The 21,841-nt window shown below is 39.9% G+C and overlaps 1 protein-coding gene across 1 annotated transcript in view; it reads left to right on the forward strand.

The window, feature by feature from the left end:
- Positions 1–18,540, forward strand: part of LOC135463458 (nuclear receptor coactivator 2-like) — a 105,051-nt gene extending 86,511 nt beyond the window's left edge. The window contains 19 exon segments of the mRNA XM_064740718.1: positions 456–1,243; positions 1,994–2,649; positions 3,117–3,257; positions 3,604–3,943; positions 3,945–4,108; positions 4,110–4,362; positions 4,462–4,737; positions 4,900–5,118; positions 7,849–8,078; positions 8,566–8,661; positions 9,854–10,108; positions 10,719–10,947; positions 13,844–14,216; positions 14,887–15,122; positions 15,868–15,981; positions 17,098–17,160; positions 17,688–17,819; positions 18,161–18,177; positions 18,360–18,540. Coding sequence (XP_064596788.1) covers positions 456–1,243; positions 1,994–2,649; positions 3,117–3,257; positions 3,604–3,943; positions 3,945–4,108; positions 4,110–4,362; positions 4,462–4,737; positions 4,900–5,118; positions 7,849–8,078; positions 8,566–8,661; positions 9,854–10,108; positions 10,719–10,947; positions 13,844–14,216; positions 14,887–15,122; positions 15,868–15,981; positions 17,098–17,160; positions 17,688–17,819; positions 18,161–18,177; positions 18,360–18,428 — 4,651 coding nt within the window. The 3' untranslated portion in view covers positions 18,429–18,540.
- Positions 18,541–21,841: the final 3,301 nt, after the last annotated feature.

Genomic DNA, 21,841 nt, shown 5'->3' on the forward strand with positions numbered 1-21,841 from the left:
GTAATTTACCCACCTCATTCTTTGGACAACAGGTTAATTTATGTTTGATGGTTTTTCATAGGATAAGAGAACTTCGTGGAAAATATATTACTTTCAGTCACGGCAGAGAAATGACCTCAAAACATATGATTAAAACAACACCAAGTGCAATTATATTTTAGAAAGAACAAATGAGTAACAGATTTATGTCTTGTGGGTTAGAAGAATCTTGACAAAGCTGGATGTTCGTATGAAAATATGACTATGGTACGAAAAATACCAAGCAGACTATAACATAAGGTCAGAGACTAGACTGAGTATTCATCAGTAACAACCTTAACCAGGGATCTCGTGTTTATACGGTCAATAATAATCTTTTTTTTTTTTAATTTTTGGCCCTTAAGAGATATTCATGCTATTGTGATTTTCGCCAGGTCGTTTTATTATAAGAAGTTTAACTGATGTTGTTGTTTCAGGGAGTGTGACTCTGACGCAGAACTCAAAGGGTCCGCCTCGACCAGTTTGATGAAATCAATTATTGGTCCTTCAGGCAACAGTTCGAGCAAAACGAGCGGACACTTTCAGGGTGTGACCAGTACTTTACAAGGAATGGGGATGTTGGGTGGCCGTAACGTCAACATGTATCTCTCGCAATCCTCGTTAGGAGCGGCCGTGCCACCCGCGCCCCAGAGCACTTCCTCAGTTCCCACACTGGGGGACACTGCCAGCATCACTGACATGCTCAATCTGAATGACATGTTTGATCTGCTGCCCCAGTCGCTGAATCAGCTCTTCAGCAGTTCAGACACATTGAACGTCAGCGCTAACTCAGTGAACTATACGATGGCGGGGGCGACCAGCTCTGTGACCACGCCCTCGTCCTCGAGCCACACTACGTGGTCGAGCGCGTCCAGTCTGAAAATGGCGGGAGGAACAATGGAGCAGCCTCAGTTGCAGAGGAGTTTGTCCATGGCACACAACAATATGTCTGGTCCACGGCCTCTGTCCTTAAACTTCCAGAGGAGCGCTTCGCTCTTCGACAATGGACAGAAGAGTCCGGGTTTCGCTGGAACGCCCGGACAGAGAACGTGCAGCCCGAATTTCGCAATGCCAAGCCCGCGGGGACCTGGGTACGGAAGTTACATGAACCAACGCAGTCCTGGCAGCGCGAATCAAGGAGATGTGAATCGGTCGTCGTCGCAGTTTTCTCCCATGTCGTACCCACAAGCGAAGAGTACTAGCCCTCTCATGTCTCCCCAGCCAAGTAAGTACAAAACTTCATCCTCACAGCAGCCCATACCCTTCAACCAAACCCATGCACTTGTACTCAGAGGCTGATGTCTTGACTAAGCTGGTATCCAAACTAGCTGGGTTCAAGTGTTCTACCATATTGGCAAAGCACAGCTCTTAGAGCGGAAGAGGACCAAGGGTGTCAGTGGAAAGACTTTCACGTGTAGATTTTTTTGGGGCTGAGCAAAATGAAGTAGATTTGTAGTTGGTTTTTGGACCACATTTAATACTTGAATAGCGTGCATGAGTGCACAAGTAGACTACACTGCATACCAGTAAAAGGTTGTAAAAATTTCATCCATGAGATAGATAACTAATGTAGCAACTTGTCAATTTCACATCAGCTTCAATATAGTGAATTTGGTCTGTACAACCCACAAAATGAATTTAACTTTTAGCTGCATTTTATTCAGAAAAAAACTAAAAAACCTGTAAAATAGTAAGATGAATACTATTATTATTGTTATTGTTTTGAGAAATTTTTCCACAAAAATGACCTAAAATATTTCCTCAAAAAAAAGGGTGTTTTTAGATGCAGATAAATATTATAAAGTATTATTTTAAATACTTTAACTTTTCTCATGATGATATGCTAATTTCCAAACAAAGTTCGAATCATCTGTCTAAGATAAATAGATCTCTCAGAATCAAGAACAATCTGCAGCTTGGTCATGGGGGAATTCTTTTTTAATTTCGCGGAAATATTTTACATTTCTTATTTCAGGTGGAAATTGGAGTCGGCCACCAAGCTCTGGGGGTATAGAATTCCCGGGACAGTCACAGAACCCGTTACAGGCACTTCAGTCCATGGACACAAATCCTCCCCCTGGGGGATATAAGCCCAATCAGTCTCCCATAGGGGGCTCACGGGAAAAACAGTTTGTGTACCCTACAAGTCGAAGTGAGACTCACACTCGGCGTGCAAGCGTCGAGAAGAAAGTGAGTCAAAGTGTGAAACTAACACAGTTACTGACTCAGAGTAGTCCGCTGGCTCCAGGGAAGTCGTTCTGTAAAGCACTGGAGGAAGTGGACCAACCTATTCTGTATAAGGACGAACCGTATGTGTCAAAAATGGGACTGATTCGAAATTCGTTACTGACGGATTCACAGTCTGATAACGGTCATCAGTCTCCACAACCTGGGCCAGGATCGAGTCCACAAGAAAAGCCACAGAGTACCTCTGGAAACGACGAACACGACGGGAAAACAACATCAGAAAATTCTGTGCGTCGACGAGAAGAAAACAAGATTTTAAAACAGCTTCTCAGCCAAGACGATGACCTGGACGATGATTTGGTAAAGGGAAGCAACACAGAGCAGAACATGGATGTCGACAAAAATGAAGCAGAGCCAAAAAAGTCCAATAACGTTCTTTTGAAAGTAAGTCTAAGGGAGATTCCAGAATTAACCTCATCTTGACCAGTGACGAATGTCTTTACAACTGTTTGAATAAAACAACCTTTATGGATAATTCTAAATGCTTTTGGTTGAAGTACTTTTGAAATTAGTTTTAGCAGTTATGCTGTGTTGATAATAATGTATCAGAGTTTTGAGGTTGCTTTAGAAGCTATTCAAGTACCTTTTCCTTGCGTATTTCTTAAATTTACATTTAAAGTTAAATTTCACCCAAGGTAGCACTTCACCATCGCGATATTTATCACTAGTTTATACTTAAAACAATAACCGCCGGAAGCTGATAACCATTCCTGCAGATTGCCTGGAAGCCATGAAACTGCAATGATATCTCTAGTTATTTTCCTACTCACATGTTTGAACGAACACTGGAGTGGAATGTAGGTTTTTGGGATATGGCAAATGTCTAATCTAGGTGTATGCTGTGTTTCCAGCAACTGTTGAATGAAGAAGCTCAAAATGAAGGAGAGAAATCTGAAGCCGCTCAGAAACTACAGCAGTTGTTAAGAGAGGAAGTTCAGAGAGATTCTGATGATGATCCTTACAACATTGACAGGAGCATGTCAGCACCTGTGGTGAGTGGCCAGAAGTCACGGTTCAAATCCCATACATGGCATGATGGCTGAAACTATTTTATTTCTATTTTTGTACCTGGATGAGTACCGAAGGGTAACAGATCAAATCTGTATGTCGCTCATTGTGGGTCTTATTTTTTTTGTTCTGTTACTAATAAGTTGTATTTGGAGATAGCATAGAAGGTAAGATGGCTGTTGCATTATGCAAATTTCCCAACAACTTCTCATACTGCAACTATGGACCTATTTGATATGAATGTATTTGCTTGGGAAAAAGGGCCATTTTTGACTCAGTTTAAATTTCTTTTTACCTCTATAAACTCTCATTGGTTTTCTTCTTTCACAGGAAAGCAGCAGCATAGAAACGGAGAGTTATTCCACCGTTACGACATCAGAAGATACCTCTCGTCAGCGACACCAGTCTGGACCTCAGCAGCCTACGTCAACGACACAGCCCACAGCAGGCCCGCTCACGCAACCAAAGAATGGGAGCGTTGTTCTCAGTCCCAGTGGTGCCGTCGCTGGTGGCTCAAACTTGTTTAAGAATTTGTTTTCGCAGGAGATATTGGGTCAAGCGGACAACCAGACACTCATGCAGGGTAACGCTTTCCGCACACTGTTAACAAATCTCTGGGAGAAAAGGGAACACAGATTCTCAGGAGGCAGAGCTAAGACCTGTACGGAATAAGCGCAAGTTACCCACGGACGTTGACAGCACCAACGATATGGACACGGAGCCGACAACTCCGTCTGGCCCATTGCCCAATTTGTCCAAGCGCAACGTCATGCTGGCCAAACTCCTGGCACGAAAACCTCCCCAGGAAACGGTGATCAACACAAACATCACGGTCAAATCCGTGCGGGATTCCTCAGACTAAAATTGCGCCTGTCCGCAATGTTCACAAAATGGTCCACATTTTGGACAAAGTGGACAATCAAGAGGATGCAATGGACACTGGGAAAAGTGCACAATCCAAGAGACAATCCGCGCACGATTCCGAATGTGCCCTTCCCGGGAAACACAACGCCCGCCACTGCGGGACAACGTCATCAACAGTCTTCAAGCGTTCCCAGTATGTTTGGAGGCGCGCCATCCGATCCGAATGCGTCTGAGGCGCAGACTGCCTTGCGACAAGGGCTTGCAAACCTGAGCAATGAACCAGTTACTGCGCTGTCAGCAGTGAGTTGAACCTGCGTCGCTCAGTGTCAGGCGCAGGCGTTTCCACCATGAGCATGGATGTAGATACCTGCGTCCCAGATGGGCCTGATCCGTCTGATCCGTTGTTGGCTCAGATCCTGCAGCAAGCTCAAGAACTTCAGAACGATCTCAATTCTGGTTCACTGAACAATGTGTGTATGCAGCGCTGGTCCCATGGAGAACAACTCTTTGGGTTCGATGATGGACGATACTACGCTCTTGTCTCAATTAGATATGGTTCTGAAAGACTCGAATCTTTCCATGATGGAAATCAGACAATCTGTTAGGCATCAGCAACCAGACTAGTTCAGCCTTGATGCCCTCGGGACATGTCAGAACAGATGGCCATTAGTGCCATACAGAGACAATTAATGAGTGACAGTGTGACTAACCCCACCCCCAACAGCCTTCCCCCACTCCTTCCTCATCCTCCACACCCATGACACAACAGCCTAACAGGCTGCCCAACTCAAGTCAAGCTTTTGCACATTCGCTCATGCAGCAACAGCAGCAACAACAGCAACAACACCCGCCAAACACTCAGTTGCCTCCCATGGATTTACCTTTCCCACATGGCCAGCAGATGGCGCCCCAGCAGCCAGGGATTAGCCAGTCTGCCCCAGGATATGGCCAGCCAAGGACCTCGTCTACCTCAACCCCAAGGTTTGTATTGGTTATCTCCCTCATTCTGTTATTGTTGTGTGCAAAAAAAGTTTCTTTGATGAAGTTTGAAGAAAAGAGTTTAATCATGTGCTTTCTCCTTCAGCTCTTTGGGGTGTTAAGTTCAGATCTACTAGATCTACTTCTCCCTTTATCACTTACAGTTTCTTTCAGAAATAAATTTTGTTTGTTAATGGGGAAGAAGGTCTCAGTGTCTTTGTAACGCCCTATTTTGACAAAATTACACAGGCCAGATAGAGAAAAAAAAGAGAAAATTTGAAATGAGATTGCCCTTTTCCAAATTCTGGCTAAATCTGTGGTCTATGTTGTCATGGCAATTAAAGGGCTTACTCGATTATTAGAGCACGTTTCATGAAACTGAGGCTTGCCTTCTCTTCAAACGTACCTCACTGTGGAATGTTTTTTCGCTATGTCAGCCCTTTGATAACCTTTCAATATATGTACAAGTAGTTAAGCTTGTTATTTTAGGCGATCAACCATTGGCTTGTTACAGCAATTGTCTCCCTGACCAATGACACTGAGGTCTTCTTAAAGTCAGGAGGTTTGTGTATCTGATTGTAGTAGGCCACATGGTTTTGGGCACATAGGCTGCTGTCTCTTTAATGAAGAATTCTTGAATATCACATTAAACACCAATCAGGACATTAATGTGTTTGTATCATTATGTGTGTATGAATGAGTGGATTACAGTTTTGTTCATATTAGCACCGATTATATCGAGGTTTATGTCGAGGCCCAGTAACATATATTGAAACATTATCTTTTTGTTCTAGATGCATATTCTGGGGGGTTTTTATGTTTTTTTTTGTGTTGTTGTTTTTTTTTTTTTTTGTCAGATATTCTAATGGTCAGCTGGCATAGTGAAATGTCTACACTACAGTTTAACAAACTTCCTATTTGACCTTGGCACATTTTTCTTGAGACTTCACATTTATAATATTTATATTTTAATTTTATAATTTATAATATTTAATTTTTATTTCCATTATTTTCACCTGAATCAGAATGGATTTTTGTAAGTTTCCATTGTAGGAATCCACCATAATCTACTCCAAATCTGTTTATACCACAAAGCAGTTGTGCCAAGTGGAGGTTTTAAAGCTTCTAAATGTAGATTTTGAGGATTCCGTCCTTCAAACTTTAATGATGTGAAACTGGCATGTCCACTTGCCCCCAGGAAATAGTTATGAATTGTTCGATCATTCAATCGTTGTGGGAGTTATATTTATAGCTTTTTGTTTTTTTTCTTAGGGAAATACATTGTACATGCAGATTTTCACAGTTTTTATGTTTGCTTGAGTCGTGATGAGAATAAGATGCCCTGTGGAAATGTATTGTCCTGTTCACTGTGTACAGTTCAGTCAGTTTTGATGCGATGCTGTCATGATTCATAATGTCACTTTTTCCTACATGTGTTATTTTGAATAATCTTGCTCAGCATCTTGCCCTAGCTTGTGGTACTGTGTAAGTTTAGTATCACGTATAAAATAATGCAGCTTAATTCATAGCCCTCACTTGCGTAAATGTTTCTCTTTAGTATGAAAACTAGGAGTATTGTATGACAAAAGATTGACTAAAACTGCTTACAAACAACGTTTTCATTTATTCTTGTCTGTAAGAACGGGGAAAATATCAGCTACAATTTTTCTTTAACTACCATAAAACTAAAACTTAGCATCATGTTCATGTATGAGAGATTTTGTAGTTTTTTGTGTGTAAAGTTGTGCAAATTTACCCATATCTTACCATATGGATTATTTTCTCTCAAAAGGTCAAATTTCGCTTCCCACATCAGTAAACCTTTAAGCAGTAAAGCAGTAAAAAGAGCATGTTTATGAAGTAGATTATTTTTCTCTGAATGGGATTATTGTGGATCATGCAGTCTTCATGCAGTGATGAAGGAAGAATCAGTTGCACATGCTGAGATTGGGTCAAGATTTCATGCAAACTGCACCTAGGAATGTTGAGCCAAACCACATAGTCTGCATCTCAGAATTAAATTTTGAATATTGTCATTTAAAGAGACCACACTCAAGATTTTTTTAGCTCAAAATAGATCAGCAGAAATCCGGTCAAATTTTGGTATTTTATAGAATAACCCATGAAGGACTTTTACGTAATATCAACTTTGTCTGTGCAACATTACTATTTAAATTTTTGGAAAAAGACACATTATAACTTTTTCATACTTTAGAATGATTCTAACACCATAAATAGCACACATAAGAGTCTGATATTTATTGAAAAAGCAGTAATTCTTTGTAAATCAGAACTGTTGATTTCATGAGCTAATTTGGGATTTTTTACCAAAAATCTCCAGCATAGCCTCTTTAATGATAGAAAAAATTTAACAAACTCAATATCGCCAGCTTCTATTTTTGTTTTCAGAGACAGTGAGGCCATTCTTATAATATCCATTGTTGTGTCATAACCCAACCGTATTGGACAAAAATTTGTTCTTCTCTGACAGCGATTTAGAGAAATTAACATTGAGAGAAAAGTGTTTAAAAAGCTCTGTGAAAGTCCCAGTGAAAACTTTTGAGTAGGGCCGTTTCTTTGAGAGTGGGTTAGGTTACGCCCAATGAACATGCTTTCATTGATGGCCTGGTGAATTTATCCATTTACCCAGCTGTTATATGCCCTTGATGGATGGAAGTGTTTCGACCCATTGTTTCGTATAGACTGTACATATACATCTGTTTTTGTTTTCAGCACTGGGCAGTGCCTTACCTAATAACCAGCCTCGACCTGGCTTTGCGAACTTGACGCCCAGCTCCACAGCCTTCCAGGTGCGGCAATCCATCCTCATGCAGCAGAAGCAGAAGCAGATGCGTGAGATGCAGAAACGAGAACGAATACACCAGCAGCGACAACAACAACAGCTGCTACTACGACAACAACACGCTCAGCAGTACAATCAACAGTTCCCGCAGCGTTTTCAGGTTGGGCCATTCGGTGTTTCTGTAAAGTTTTGTTGCAACATCACTGCCTGTTTTCACATGCCTTTTGACAAAGTTCTACTTTCACTTCACATTCTGTGTATATTTATATTGCTTAAAGTTGGCCAACATGTCATCACCTCATTTTTATAACTGTTTGGTAATAAGAGTTAAATTTTTTTTTTTTTTTTTGACTTTAAGCGTGTATGATCCGGACTCAAATGTAAGTGAAGATGTTGCAACAAAAATCGTTCCGTTTTCCTGATAAAAATTAGGATAGACAAGTATAATTCAGATATGGGTAGATCATTTTAAAAGTATTTAAATTAACACATTTGTGAGAAACTTAAAAAAACAAGATAGGATTTGAAGTATAAAATATCGATCTGTTTGAAGCAGGAATTTGAACAATCTTGATAGTGGGGATTCTGCTAGGGACACAAAACAACATGATAGACGAAGGACTAATTAAGCGATTTTGTTTTCCTAGAACACTATTGGAATGGACACAGGAAATGGTCAGTCTTTCCCGGAAAACCTGGGAGAACTGATGAAGAGTGGCAATGCTCCAAATGTCACCCTTCCAGTAAGTAAAAGCTCAAAAAAAAGAAACAAAAGAAAAAAAAAACAGAGATTCAGTTTGTTGCATGTTTAGTTTTTTGGATTTTTTTAGAAATCTTTAAATAGGTGGGTTTTTATTAGTTGCAAGTTTATAGATAACTTTTGCTATTTTTGCATGTTTTTTTGAACATTAGAGTCTTGTCTTTGGGGTTTTTTTTGGAAAATTAAGGACTTTTCTTTAGCTAGAAAGCTTAAACATCACAAACAAAACCTGAACTTTTAATATGAAGCTTATACTAAGATAAGCTGTCAGTATACTAGTTTTTATAAATTGGCATTTAAAACTAAGTGTCACTTTTTACTAAAAAGAAAGAAAGAAATAAAGAAAAACAACAGACACGCATTTCATCCATTGCCGAGCAATTTGGGCTATTTACATGTTTTATGGATAGAAAGAGGAAATTACAATAATCAGGAATATTTTGAATGTATTAGGTTCTTACCTTTCTCTCTTAGTATGACTGACAGGTTTGTATAACAACCACAAGTTAAATGTAATTGGATTTTTACTCTGAATCTGTACTTGTTGGATCAGATTACTTGTGGCTACCGGTACATAAAAACTCTGAAGTCAGCCCCTCAGGGCTGGATGACATAATCACGAAACATTTAAACGGCTAAAATGGCTGTTATTCTGGAGCAAGCACAGATAACCAGTGTGTTTTAATAATATCATATTATCATTGGATATTTGTAGATTGATAGTTTTCAAAGATAAAACTATATAACCATTTACAGGGATAATATGGATAGTATTGTGTTTTGCTTCTGTTTACCTGTTTTGCATTGGTTTTCAATAATTTCATTATCTTAATGTAACTACTGGTTGAAAGCTCAGTGCGGAGGGGAAAATATAATAACAGATTTTATGTCTGCCATTGGAAAATATCAGTATTCTTCTTCGAACAATTTTTTCTACCCATAAACATGAAGACCGTTAAATAAGTGAAAAATTCTTGAGCATTTCGTGAAACATCAATCAGTCTCGGCAAAATCCTAATGTTTCATTAGTAGTTAAAACTGAGCATGCCTAAGGTTCTGTGTAACATAACGTTTACATTTGCTGCATTATTTGAAATCAGTTCATAGGGGTTTTTTGTTTTTTCAACTTTTTGTTGTGGAATACTTTGTAAAAATGTGGTCGTCGCTTATTTCAGAGAAACCAAAGTTTGCCCAATCCAATATCTCCGCGGTTTGTCAGTGGGAACATGGCACAGAATCAGCAGCAGCAGCAACAACAACAACAACAGCAGCAGCAGACATTGCAGAACATGATCAACTCCAACACGCCGCCCCCTCAGTTGTCTCCCCATTACAACCAGGCAAAGGCGGGGCCGGGTCAATGGGCAGGGAACAGAGTGAACCAGACTGGGCTGCAACCTGGCATGCTGCCAAGTCCCACCATGAGCCAGGTAAGGGTGAGTTAGGGAGCAACAAGAGCAATCTCTGCCTATAGGATAAGAACATGTGGCAACGTTTTGCTGTGCGGCAATGCTGTGCTTTAATGGTCTGGAACAAAGTGATTTTACAACAAGCAGCAAGGGATGAGCATGTGCCAAGGAGTAAATGCTTGTGTGAATGCTAGATCCCCAAACATGCAAACCTTGCTTCACGCACTGTTTACTAAAGAAAGCCAAAAGCACACAAACCTTTCATTGCAAGACTGTTTTATAAAGAAATCTTTAATTCCCTTTGCATAGTATCATACCATTTATTGAAGGAACTTCCTGTTCGATGTAAAACATTTAAGGAAAACTCAAATAAACTAACCTCTCTTGACATGTTATTCATAAAAGAAAATGCCACATGAACAAATTTTTCTGTACTATTTGCTTAAACACACCTGCCTTTGCACATTGTTTGTTTAAAAATTGCAAACAAACAAACAAACCTCCCTTTGCATATTTAGAAAATACCAAACAGACCAACCATCCTTTTCATACAGTTTGTTGAAGAAAACCCTAAACATACCAACCTGTCTTTTCATGCAACTTTTTAACGATATTCTCTCTTGGTTTACAGAATTCCCAGTTTGGAATGCGTTCCCGGCAACTGTCTGGTAGCTCAATGCCCAGCCCCGGAGGCCAGCCAGCAGGTGGGCGTTTCCCATACCCCAGCGAGGCACAGTTCAACAACGGCCAAGGAGGACAAATGGGGATGTACAATCAGCCACAAGGGGGCATGTCTCAACAACAGGCGATGTTTAACCAGAATCGCATGATGCAGCGGCAGTTAAACGTCTCTGGCACAGGTGCGACAAGATCTCATTATGATTCTCAGAGGCGTTATTTAAGTTCACTCTTATTATCTTTTTGTTTGGTCGCTGCACTATTTATTGCTTCATTGCTCGCAGTAGACAGTTCCAAACACATTTGACCAATCATAGAAAAGTAATGTTTAAAAGTAAGTTGTTTGTGCAGTGTAGTCTGGTTATAAGGTGCCACGACTTGGAGTGAAATCAGATATAACATGACCCAAATCTTGTCCTCCAAAAATCGGTGGTGGACTTTCATGGGAGAAAGCTTACATTTTTGAATGACAATATCTAAAACAAACGAACAATGATTTTTGCCAAGAAATATACGTAAACAGTTCTACATCATTGGCTTCATTTCCTACTGTTGGCATGATCCATGATATATTTCAGTATTTTAGGTTTAAGATTGTGAATATCACATCAGTACAAGCAAAAAGAAAAGGGTTTTTTTATGAATAATGGAAGAGGTTATATTTCTTCGCGAGCGTATTTGATTCGAAATGCACGTGGCATGGCTATTGTTGCAGAATTCCAGTTGAGTGTGGTTAAGTCAGCAATCCAGAACACATTTTGCTTACTGTGACAGGCATACCTCATAAAGGGATTAATGTTGGAACACTTTCAGGAAATGCTGATTTAATTTAATCAAATTATGAAATGGCTTTAAAGCGAGGTGTGAAACTACACGGGAGCGAGATGTGGCTTATCACCATGTTGGGGTTGGAAAGAACTCACCCAAAGTTTGAGAATGTCTTTGCTCTTTCCTTTATTACATTAGTGTTTTTCCTGTTCAGTATCTACATGAACATGAATAACACAGTCACATGATCAGGTTCACAGTGGTATGCCATGTCGGCCATTTTGAATCTGAGCCATTTTAAATTCCTTGAGTTACTGGTGATTACAAGCAGACATGGACGATGGGAAACCAGATATAAAAATGCACTGGACGAAACTATATTAATTGTTTCAGTTCGTGGAAAGGTTTAACATACGCCGAGTTAAGTAGATCACCTCAGGTTCGTGCTTAAGCAATATAAGGCTAGCTTCACAGGATTTGAGCAGGACAGTGCCGAGATGCTGGTGTTATAAAAGATATAAAAAATAAAAAATGTGGGCCGTAGAACATTATAATTAGATCTTTGGGTATTGAATCTCTTAAGCGTTTAGAGTAAAGTAACAATGGAAAAAGCTTTAACTAAAAACAGTTTGCATCGATAAAACACAGTTCAGTGTCGAAATCATGTAGGCTTATATACTGGGTCCCAAGGTTAGTTGTAGTGCGATGTCAGTTCTGTGTCGAAATCATGTAGGCTTATATACTGGGTCCCAAGGTTAGTTGTAGTGCGATGTCAGTTCAGTGTCAAAATCATGTAGGCTTATATACTGGGTCCCAAGGTTAGTTGTAGTGCGATGTCAGTTCTGTGTCAAAATCATGTAGGCTTATATACTGGGTCCCAAGGTTAGTTGTAGTGCGATGTCAGTTCAGTGTCAAAATCATGTAGGCTTATATACTGGGTCCCAAGGTTAGTTGTAGTGCGATGTCAGTTCTGTGTCAAAATCATGTAGGCTTATATACTGGGTCCCAAGGTTAGTTGTAGTGCGATGTCAGTTCTGTGTCAAAATCATGTAGGCTTATATACTGGGTCCCAAGGTTAGTTGTAGTGCAATGTCAGTTCTGTGTCAAAATCATGTAGGCTTATATACTGGGTCCCAAGATTAGTTGTAGTGCAATGTCAGTTCAGTGTCAAAATCATGTAGGCTTATATACTGGGTCCCAAGGTTAGTTGTAGTGCGATGTCAGTTCTGTGTCAAAATCATGTAGGCTTATATACTGGGTCCCAAGGTTAGTTGTAGTGCAATGTCAGTTCTGTTTCAAAATCATGTAGGCTTATATACTGGGTCCCAAGGTTAGTTGTAGTGCGATGTCAGTTCTGTGTCAAAATCATGTAGGCTTATATACTGGGTCCCAAAATCATGTAGGCTTGTTTACTGGGTCCCAAGGTTAGTTGTAGTGTGATGTCAGTTCAGTGTCAAAATCATGTAGGCTTATATACTGGGTCCCAAAATCATGTAGGCTTGTGTATACTGGGTCCCAAGGTTAGTTATAGTCCGATGTCAGTTCTGTGTCAAAATCATGTAGGCTTATATACTGGGTCCCAAAATCATGTAGGCTTGTATACTGGGTCCCAATGTTAGTTGTAGTGCGATGTCAGTTCAGTGTCAAAATCGTGTAGGCTTATATACTGGGTCCCAAAATCATGTAGGCTTGTATACTGGGTCCGAAGGTTAGTTATAGTCCGATGTCAGTTCAGTGTCAAAATCATGTAGGCTTATATACTGGGTCCCAAGGTTAGTTGTAGTGCGATGTCAGTTCAGTGTCAAAATCATGTATTCTTATATACTAGGTCCCAAAATCATGTAGGCTTGTATACTGGGTCCCAAGGTTAGTTGTAGTGCGATGTCAGTTCTGTGTCAAAATCATGTAGGCTTATATACTGGGTCCCAAAATCATGTAGGCTTGTATACTGGGTCCCAAGGTTAGTTATAGTCTGATGTCTCCTATAACGCGCTCAAGAAGTCGTCCCCATGAGGGCACCCTGTGGTGAGGCTACACTGTATACACTTAATTTCACCTGAAGTATAGCTTTTATCAAGTGATGAGTTGCCTTCATTCTCATTAATTCATCCACCTAAAAGGGCAGCTTAAGATTTGATTATTTTTGTATTACAAAAAGCCATTATGTGTATTGGTGCATTTTTACAGGCCAAACATGAGGGTAAAATATAGTACTTTCATTCTCAGAAGCCAGAATTGTTTTTTGGTCATTATGATATGACTGAAATATTGCGAATGTAGTATTAAACCTACATCATTTATCTGTTGTAGGTCGAGGCTCCCCACGGACCCCCCACAGCCCTTATGGTGGGGGCGGGGACCCCATGCTAATGTCTCCCCACAGTCAGACTGCCATGTCCCCTAACCCTTCCCTGAGGACACAGCAACAGGTTCCCCCAGGGAGCCAGCTCAGTCCTCAGTTCAACCAGAACAGCCTGTCCCAGTCCTACAGTAGCCAGACGCCACTCACCTCCAACTACAGCCAATCTCCCAGCCCCAGTATGGCAGGCAGCTTCTCCCCGATGACCAGCAGTGCCTACGCTGCCTCCCCACAGGCAGCCAGCAGTGTGCCCCTCACCAGCCAGCCGGGCTTCCAAGACTTTGACATCAGTATGTTCACAAACAACTTGGCTGCCTTGGACAAGTAAGTTTCCTCCTGCAGAGGTTTATTATTGAAGCTTAAAGATGGTTATAGGAGAACAGGTTGAAAGAGATGGGCATAATCCTCCTAGCCTATAATCACTTCAGTCATAATCTGCAGTGTGTTACATGGCTTTAGTAACATGTTTGGGCCTTTCTAAACTCTACTTAAATTTTTTGGACATGTTTTGAACGTTGTTACATGTATGTTGTTGTCACATATGTGTGATCTCTGTTCATACGTGGTAAGGTCTTCCAGCAACCTACAGATGGTTGTGGATTTTCCACTATAAGGTGATCCGCCATCGTATAAGAGAAATATTCTTGACTACAGCATAAAACCCCAGTCAAATAAATAATTTGATAAGGTTATAGGACCGTCAGTGGATGTGGTTTCGAAAAATTGGCTAGAAAAAAAGCCAGAAAAGTTTTGCTTGGATTCAAATCTTTAACTCAACTGGAACAAAAAGCTAAAAACATAACACTACATGGTGACATGGTCTTTTTATCAATGACCTCCATTTGTCTTAACCTGCAGGATTCAGTGTGTTTTCTTCAGGCTCTATTTGATTCCTCTCACCATTATACTGGCTGTTGTTGTTATAAGTGAAATATCTTTCAGTATGAAACACCAACCAAACACATAAATAATTATCTGTTTTGCCTCCTTACAGCAAAGGTCCAGGTTCCATGGGAGCTGACCTTGGCAATCTTGGTAACAACCCTCCTAGCTCCACCTCCCAGTACGTGAAGCAGGAACTGCGGAATATATGTAACGCCCGCTCTGAGAAGCAGCTGCAGACCCAGCAACCGCACCCCTCCCCACTGGAGCCTCAGCATTCAGACCAGCTCCAGCAGACACTGGACTATGACTCGAGTGATGCTGCCTATAACTCTATACTAGAAGAGAGTAAGTAATAAATATATGGATTGTGGTTAATGGCATAATAATGGCATTTGACGTAAACTTTATGTTGGTGTTTTCCATGCTTGTAACTGTTTAGTCTCGAAAAAACACCTTTGACTACCTATAGACCTCACATTAAATTATGGCCAAGGGGACATCTGAGGCTGCCAGCATGTAACCACCCAGCCACCAGCCCCTTCTTGACGAACAAAAATGGGGAGATAACTCTAGTTGGGCTGACTGGCCGGCATGCCCTCGGATAGTTTGTATTGGCAGGGCTGCATCCTTTGTAAAGAGATAAGATCTGGGTCAAAAATTTTGACATCAGTCTGTGCCTTTTATTTTAGTAAGCAGTAAACGGTACTTATAGGGCCTTTTACGTACTGTAGTCTTGCACGAAGTTCATTGGCAATCACACGCCTCTCAGCAGTATGGTATACATTTTAAGCTCACCCTGTAGGGAGAAATCTGTGTCTACTCTTGGGAACGTTTTCTTTTTTTCACTTGCCACCTCTGGAATTGACCACTCTCTCAGAAGTGAAGTATTCTGGAGTATAGTTTTACACCTCAAAAAACTTGTTCACCACAATAATGCTGGCCGTAATCTTTAAGTGAAATATTCTTAAGCGTAGATGCTCCGTTACTTGAGAAATTGAAACGTCCTGGAACCACATGTATGCGAGCGCTGCTTGTTCTCATTCATATGTTTATTTCCCTTGATTGATGAGTTATCTCCCTTTCTTCACAGTTGATCAAATGGCTCAGCAGCACAACTTGAATCCACTAGAGGACAATGTAGTTCAGCAGTCACGGCAAGAAGCGCGGCGCCGAATAGAACAGTTCCGCCAGCTCTCGCATCCAGGTGAGTGATCAAGGGAAAGATGCATGAAAACCAGTCTTTGTCAGCCTTCTGTAAAGGGAGGTCAGTGGTCTGACCCATGACAAACAGAAAGGTTACGTATCTGGTTGAGTAGCGTTAACAGTTGACCTGCCTGAGCCCTGTAGATATTCAGTCAATTTGTTAAGTTGTTCCATTTGATACAAGATTTATTTTTTCCTTTGCTGGACCAATAGTACACCCAGGCTGCAGGCTTCTTCTTCGTTCTATGTGTGAAGACCTGCCAGCAAACCTGCTTATCATCGTGGGCCTGCCCGGTTTCCTCTCAACATAATGCTGGCAGCCATTGTATAAGTGGAATATTCTTGAGTATGGCGTAAAACACCAATCAAATAGATAGAGTAGGTAATAAAATAAAGTAGGTAGAGGATGATAGTTACATTTTTGTTGTTACAATTTAGGGAAATGTTATGAGTGTTCTCTCATCAAGCTCTGCACAAATAAATGATCAAAAGTTGCCAGAATCCCAACTTTTTCAAGGTAATCCAACAGTAGGTTAATGTATATTCCAATTGTTCATTAACTCTTTTTGTCAAACCAAATAGGAAGGCGGCTTAGTTTTTAATCCTGCACGGTGCTACTGGTGTGAAGCAGGACCTCGAGCCACCATTACATCTAACAATGATTGTGGCGCAGTGTCTACAATGTTATATAATGTATTAGTTTCCATGGTAACGTTGTTCTGTCTTTATTGAGATGTCATAATGATGAGCCAGGAAATGAATGTCTGACATCACTAAAATGACGAGTTCCTACCCCTGGCTGTTTGACAAGTCCACATTAATCATATCATGTAAGCTTTATCAGAGACCAGTGCAGATCTGCCTGTTTGCTTTGATCAAATGATCTAATACTTTTACTGTTAGATTACTGTCACCAATTAGATTGGGTAACAGTTATCTGTGGGGAAGTGTTTTTGAAATCCTGTCAGGATGCTGGGTGCCCTGGTACATGAATAAATACAATTCAGTCCTGAATTTCTGTTAAAAACTAAACCTGCATACTGGCTTGGGGTATAAAACGCAAGACTGATAAGACTGTGACCATGCTTGATGGTGTGTGTGTGTTCTTATTCGACAGCAATGAGACAGGCCACCCCTTACACAGCTCCACAGCAGTTTCCTGAGGATAACGCATTTAAACGTAAGATTTCTTCTCAAAGTTCCTAAGTTTACTCATAAATAAACGTAATAAGATGTTAGAAACTTCTTGAAATGTAGGACTTATGATTATATGGATGTCTAGTGTCTGACGTGTGTTTGTTGTCAGTGCAAACATGGCCTGCATCCTTGCATCTTCAAGCATTTGATAAATGAAAGTTATGGAGAATTAATGTATGACCAACAGTTTGGGCCAACTTGCTGGAGTGTTGCTTTTTTGCACAGTTTAATAAATTTGGTTACAGTCAGTATTTACTTTGTTTGCCTTGCCCCAACACTTGAGCCCTAAAGCCGCGTTCATACATCACAATTTGTTGAATCAACTCAATCAAATCGGAAAAACCAGTGCCACTTTCAAACAATGTGATTTGTTAAATGCTATAATCACTAATGGTACACGTGCCATTTTCATTTTCCTAGTTGAATTCAACAATCACAGCTTTACATTTTGTAATCAGCCTGTGAAAACTCTGGCAAGTCTCACACACTCTTGAATTTCCTTTCCACAGAAAAATCCTGAGATAAAGGCAACTAATCTGTTCCGAAATCAGCTGTTGTCTAACCCTTCATCAGGGCAACAAGCAAATAAAGGAAACACAGAGCCTCCTCATCATGTCAATGTAGTACAGAAGGAAACCACGGGTGGGTAGCCAGCCACCTTTCACTTTTACTTTCACTTTAGACTGTCACTTTGGTCTGTTAGTGCCGACACTAAATTTGTGATTTGTATGGAGTACAGAAGGAACGAAGGACCTGTGCTCAGTCACTGTCACTTTAAACTGTTAGTGCCGACACTAAAGTTGTGATTTATCTAGAGTTCAGAAGGAACGAATGGCATGTGCTCAGTCACTCTCACTTTAAACTGTTAGTGCCGACACTAAAGTTGTGATTTATCTAGAGTTCAGAAGGAACGAATGGCATGTGCTCAGTCACTCTCACTTTAAACTGTTAGTGCTGACGCCATATTTGTGATTTATCTTTAGTTCAGAAGGAACGAAGGGCATGTGCTTAGTCACTCTTCCCACTTTAAACTTTTGAGTGCTGACTTACAACTATACAACTCCATCGAACAATCATTTTTTGTTAAAATGTTGTGTATCAATAGATAAAATTGTGTGCTGTGTACTTAGGAATATTGCTTTGGTTTTGACAAACACTTGAATCTTGTTCTTTGTTTTCCAGGCACCATGTGAAGACATGAAACCTGCAGACCAGAAAAACAGCTTGTTACAACAGTTACTATCTGAGTAATGCTAGCTGTTAAATAGGTCTATCAGAAGGACGGGTTGTCCCTCGTGGTGCATTCTTCAGCGTTGTATATCATTGCCAAAACAATGTGAGAGTTCACATGAACATCTGGATTTATTTGTGTTTGGCAATGGGAGACATTGCAAACAATCCGCCTGTGTACAGCGGTTATGGTGTTACGGGATGGGAATAAGGACAAAATACAAGACATCTTGAAATTATGTGAAAATTTCGTGAAAAACGAACAATGTGCCTCTTATGTCCAGCATAGTCTACCTCATGACTTCTACATAGAAAAAAAAAAATGACTTGTCGGAAAACTATTTTCCCGTGTTATTTTGGCGGTCGACTGATGCTCGGCCAAAACTAAAGCCAATTCTTTTGGCTGGTGTCGTGTTGTTTTTCGACCTTCAGAGGCATCTTAGATTGGAAGGAGTTGTCTGCCCTACTTGTTTGTAAACACAAGAGGTGAATGTTTCTGTGTGTGCTGCAGCGGAAGTCAAGGCGGTTTGTCCGTGTGATATCACAGACTTTCTCATGCCTTGTAACTTTCGGCTTCAGGAAGAGAGAGGAATGAATTCCTAGTTCAGGCAGGTTTATCCCAGTGAGGTGTATCATGTGAATTTCTGTGTGAGGTTCAGAGTTTCCAGTGTTTTTGGTTGGTTTTTTTTTTACGTGCGTCAACTTCAGTAAACGGTTTGATGTGTCTCTACTCGGGTGAAAGGAGCGTTGACAGGAGACAGCAGACTTAGCGCTGAAAGCAAAGAAAAAAAGGAAACAAGGTTTTGTCTGAAGTGGATATAACTCGCACACATCTGTGAAATGCTTTAATTCTCGGACATAGGGAAGTTCTGGTCCATTGGAGATGAAATGGGGAAAAATGATATTTTAAAGACCTTCCCAGACTTCTGTGTGGATGCTGTTGGAATTTTCCTCGGTGTTGAATGCCGACGACTTCCCAGCTTGTAAAACTTCTCTGTGTACTGCACATGGATTGTTGTATAGAATTTTTTTTAAAGCAGATGAAGTTTGGGGTAAACAATAGTGGAAGAAGTATATATATAAAATAATTTTATTTCTCCCAGTTGTTTACCTTATTATTATTGACCTAATTTTGATTAATAGGTGATGCTTGGTATCTGCATACCAAGCAAGTGCAGACTTGCAATGTAGTGCTGATTAGATCCAAGGTCTCCCATCACCTTATAAATGGTTCATTTGCTAATATTTTGATTTCTCCAAATTCCATCGACATTATTACCTGCCCTGTCTGTTGACAGGTAGTTTTTTCATCTTAGAAAAGAGGTTAGGAATGTAAATAAACTGTATGTTTTCCTTTGGTTAAGACTTTGCAGTGTAACACCTAAAAGAAACATGATGCCATTACTTTCACACTAAGCTGTACATTTTGTTGTTTGTTGTTGTTGTTGTAAACAAAAATCAGCCAACTGCCAACACCAATGCATCCCTAATGTTGTAACATGTACTGGTAGGTAGTCATGTTTTGTTGAACTTTAACCTTGAGCATGTGACCAGCCTGAAACTGGGACATCATGTTTAACGTATTCTATATTATATACTTAATACCTATAAATATGACTATAGATATATATATGTATGTATAGATATATGTATCTATCTCCTGTATTTCATTAAATATATCTGGCTCAAATGTCACTGAGAGAGGTTCTCCCACATTTTGTATATTGCCGACTTAAGGGTGTTGAGATTGCAGGATTATGGGAGTCCACTTTGTGCCTTCGTATTGGGCAGGGACTATAGAAAAACTTATATATTTGGCTTGACTGTGTTACTACGGTACCAAAAGGTGTCTTGATTCAAACTTAAGAGTTTCTGTATTTTTTCTTTTTTTAATCAGACGAGAAGAATGGAATCTTCCCAATTTCTTTAGGCCAACTTTTTCTTTCGATTTTAACCACTCGTTAGTTTTGTCTTTTTTTCTTCCTTTTTTTTTATCTGAAGAACATGGCTAGAAGGTTTAAAATGATCTGCTGTAGTGATAAGTTTTACCCATTGGGGATACCCATGTTGCCTTGGCGACCCAAAAGAAAAGAGGGCGACCTAAAAGAAAAGAAGGCAACAACATTGTGAAGTAAGCAACAGTATTATAGATCTTTGCATGGTTACATTGAATGAACTCAGGGGGAAAAAATACTAAATGCCTTGCAACCAGCCTGGCATTGACTTGTGGAATGGTGCGGAGAAGGTCTGATGAGGAAGTCCATCAGCCTTGAAAAAGTAGGCCTGACCCTTTGATCTCAAGGTCAAGGTCAAATGCTCTGAAACGTCAAGGACTTTTCCTCGCAGCTGGCTCGCCATTACATAATACTCAGGAAATAATCATAAACATGTGTTGGACTGAACAGAAAGGAGTAACTGGAAGCCAGCCAGTTGTTAAAGAGGAGCTTTTTGGCAAAACCAGTTGTGATGTAGACGTTTGAGCATGGACACTGTAGGACATTATCCCTGAAACACCCCCTAGCGAGACAGTGGTTGCGTTCAGTGACACAGCCGAAGAGTACATGTACATTTTCAGGACAAGGTCAAAAGACTAGTTCATTGTTGTATTAAGGGGTAAGGTTTGTGGTGATGTCTAGCTGCTGTGCTCAAGACTTGGTAGAAGAATATCCCTTGTATATATTTGTATGCTGTACCTCATAATGCTAGCAACCCTCATACATCCATTATTCGGGGCAAACACCCATTTATGTGTCATTGTATCGTTGCCATGGTGATAAATTTAATCAGTTGTTGTTAGAATCATCCATGTTCTAAACTCTTTTTTTTTTTTTCAAAGTGTTTCATGTTAAAAGTGAACTGTTAAATTCCTCCAGAAATTTGTGGAAAAGTAATTATAGATTATATTTACATCATTAATCCTACACTGATGAATTTCTTCTATATTTGAGTAATAACACTGGTGAATTTCTTCTATTTTTGAGTAGTAACTCTGGTGAATTTCTTCTCTTTTTGAGTAGTAACACTGGTGAATTTCTTCTCTTTTTGAGTAATAACACTGGTGAATTTCTTCTATTTTTGAGTAATAGCACTGATGAATTTCTTCTGTTTTTGAGTAATAACACTGGTGAATTTCTTCTATTTTTGAGTAATAACACTGATGAATTTCTTCTGTTTTTGAGTAATAACACTGATGAATTTCTTCTATTTTTGAGTTTCTTCTATTTTTGAGTAATAACACTGATGAATTTCTTTTATTTTTGAGTAATAACACTGGTGAATTTCTTCTATTTTTGAGTAATAACACTGATGAATTTCTTCTATTTTTGAGTAATAACACTGATGAATTTCTTCTAATTTTGAGTAATAACACTGATGAATTTCTTCTGTTTTTGATTAATACCACTGATGAATTTCTTCTGTTTTTGATTAATAAC

Source organism: Liolophura sinensis, chromosome 3 (assembly GCF_032854445.1).
Source record: "Liolophura sinensis isolate JHLJ2023 chromosome 3, CUHK_Ljap_v2, whole genome shotgun sequence".
NCBI lineage: Eukaryota > Metazoa > Mollusca > Polyplacophora > Chitonida > Chitonidae > Liolophura > Liolophura sinensis.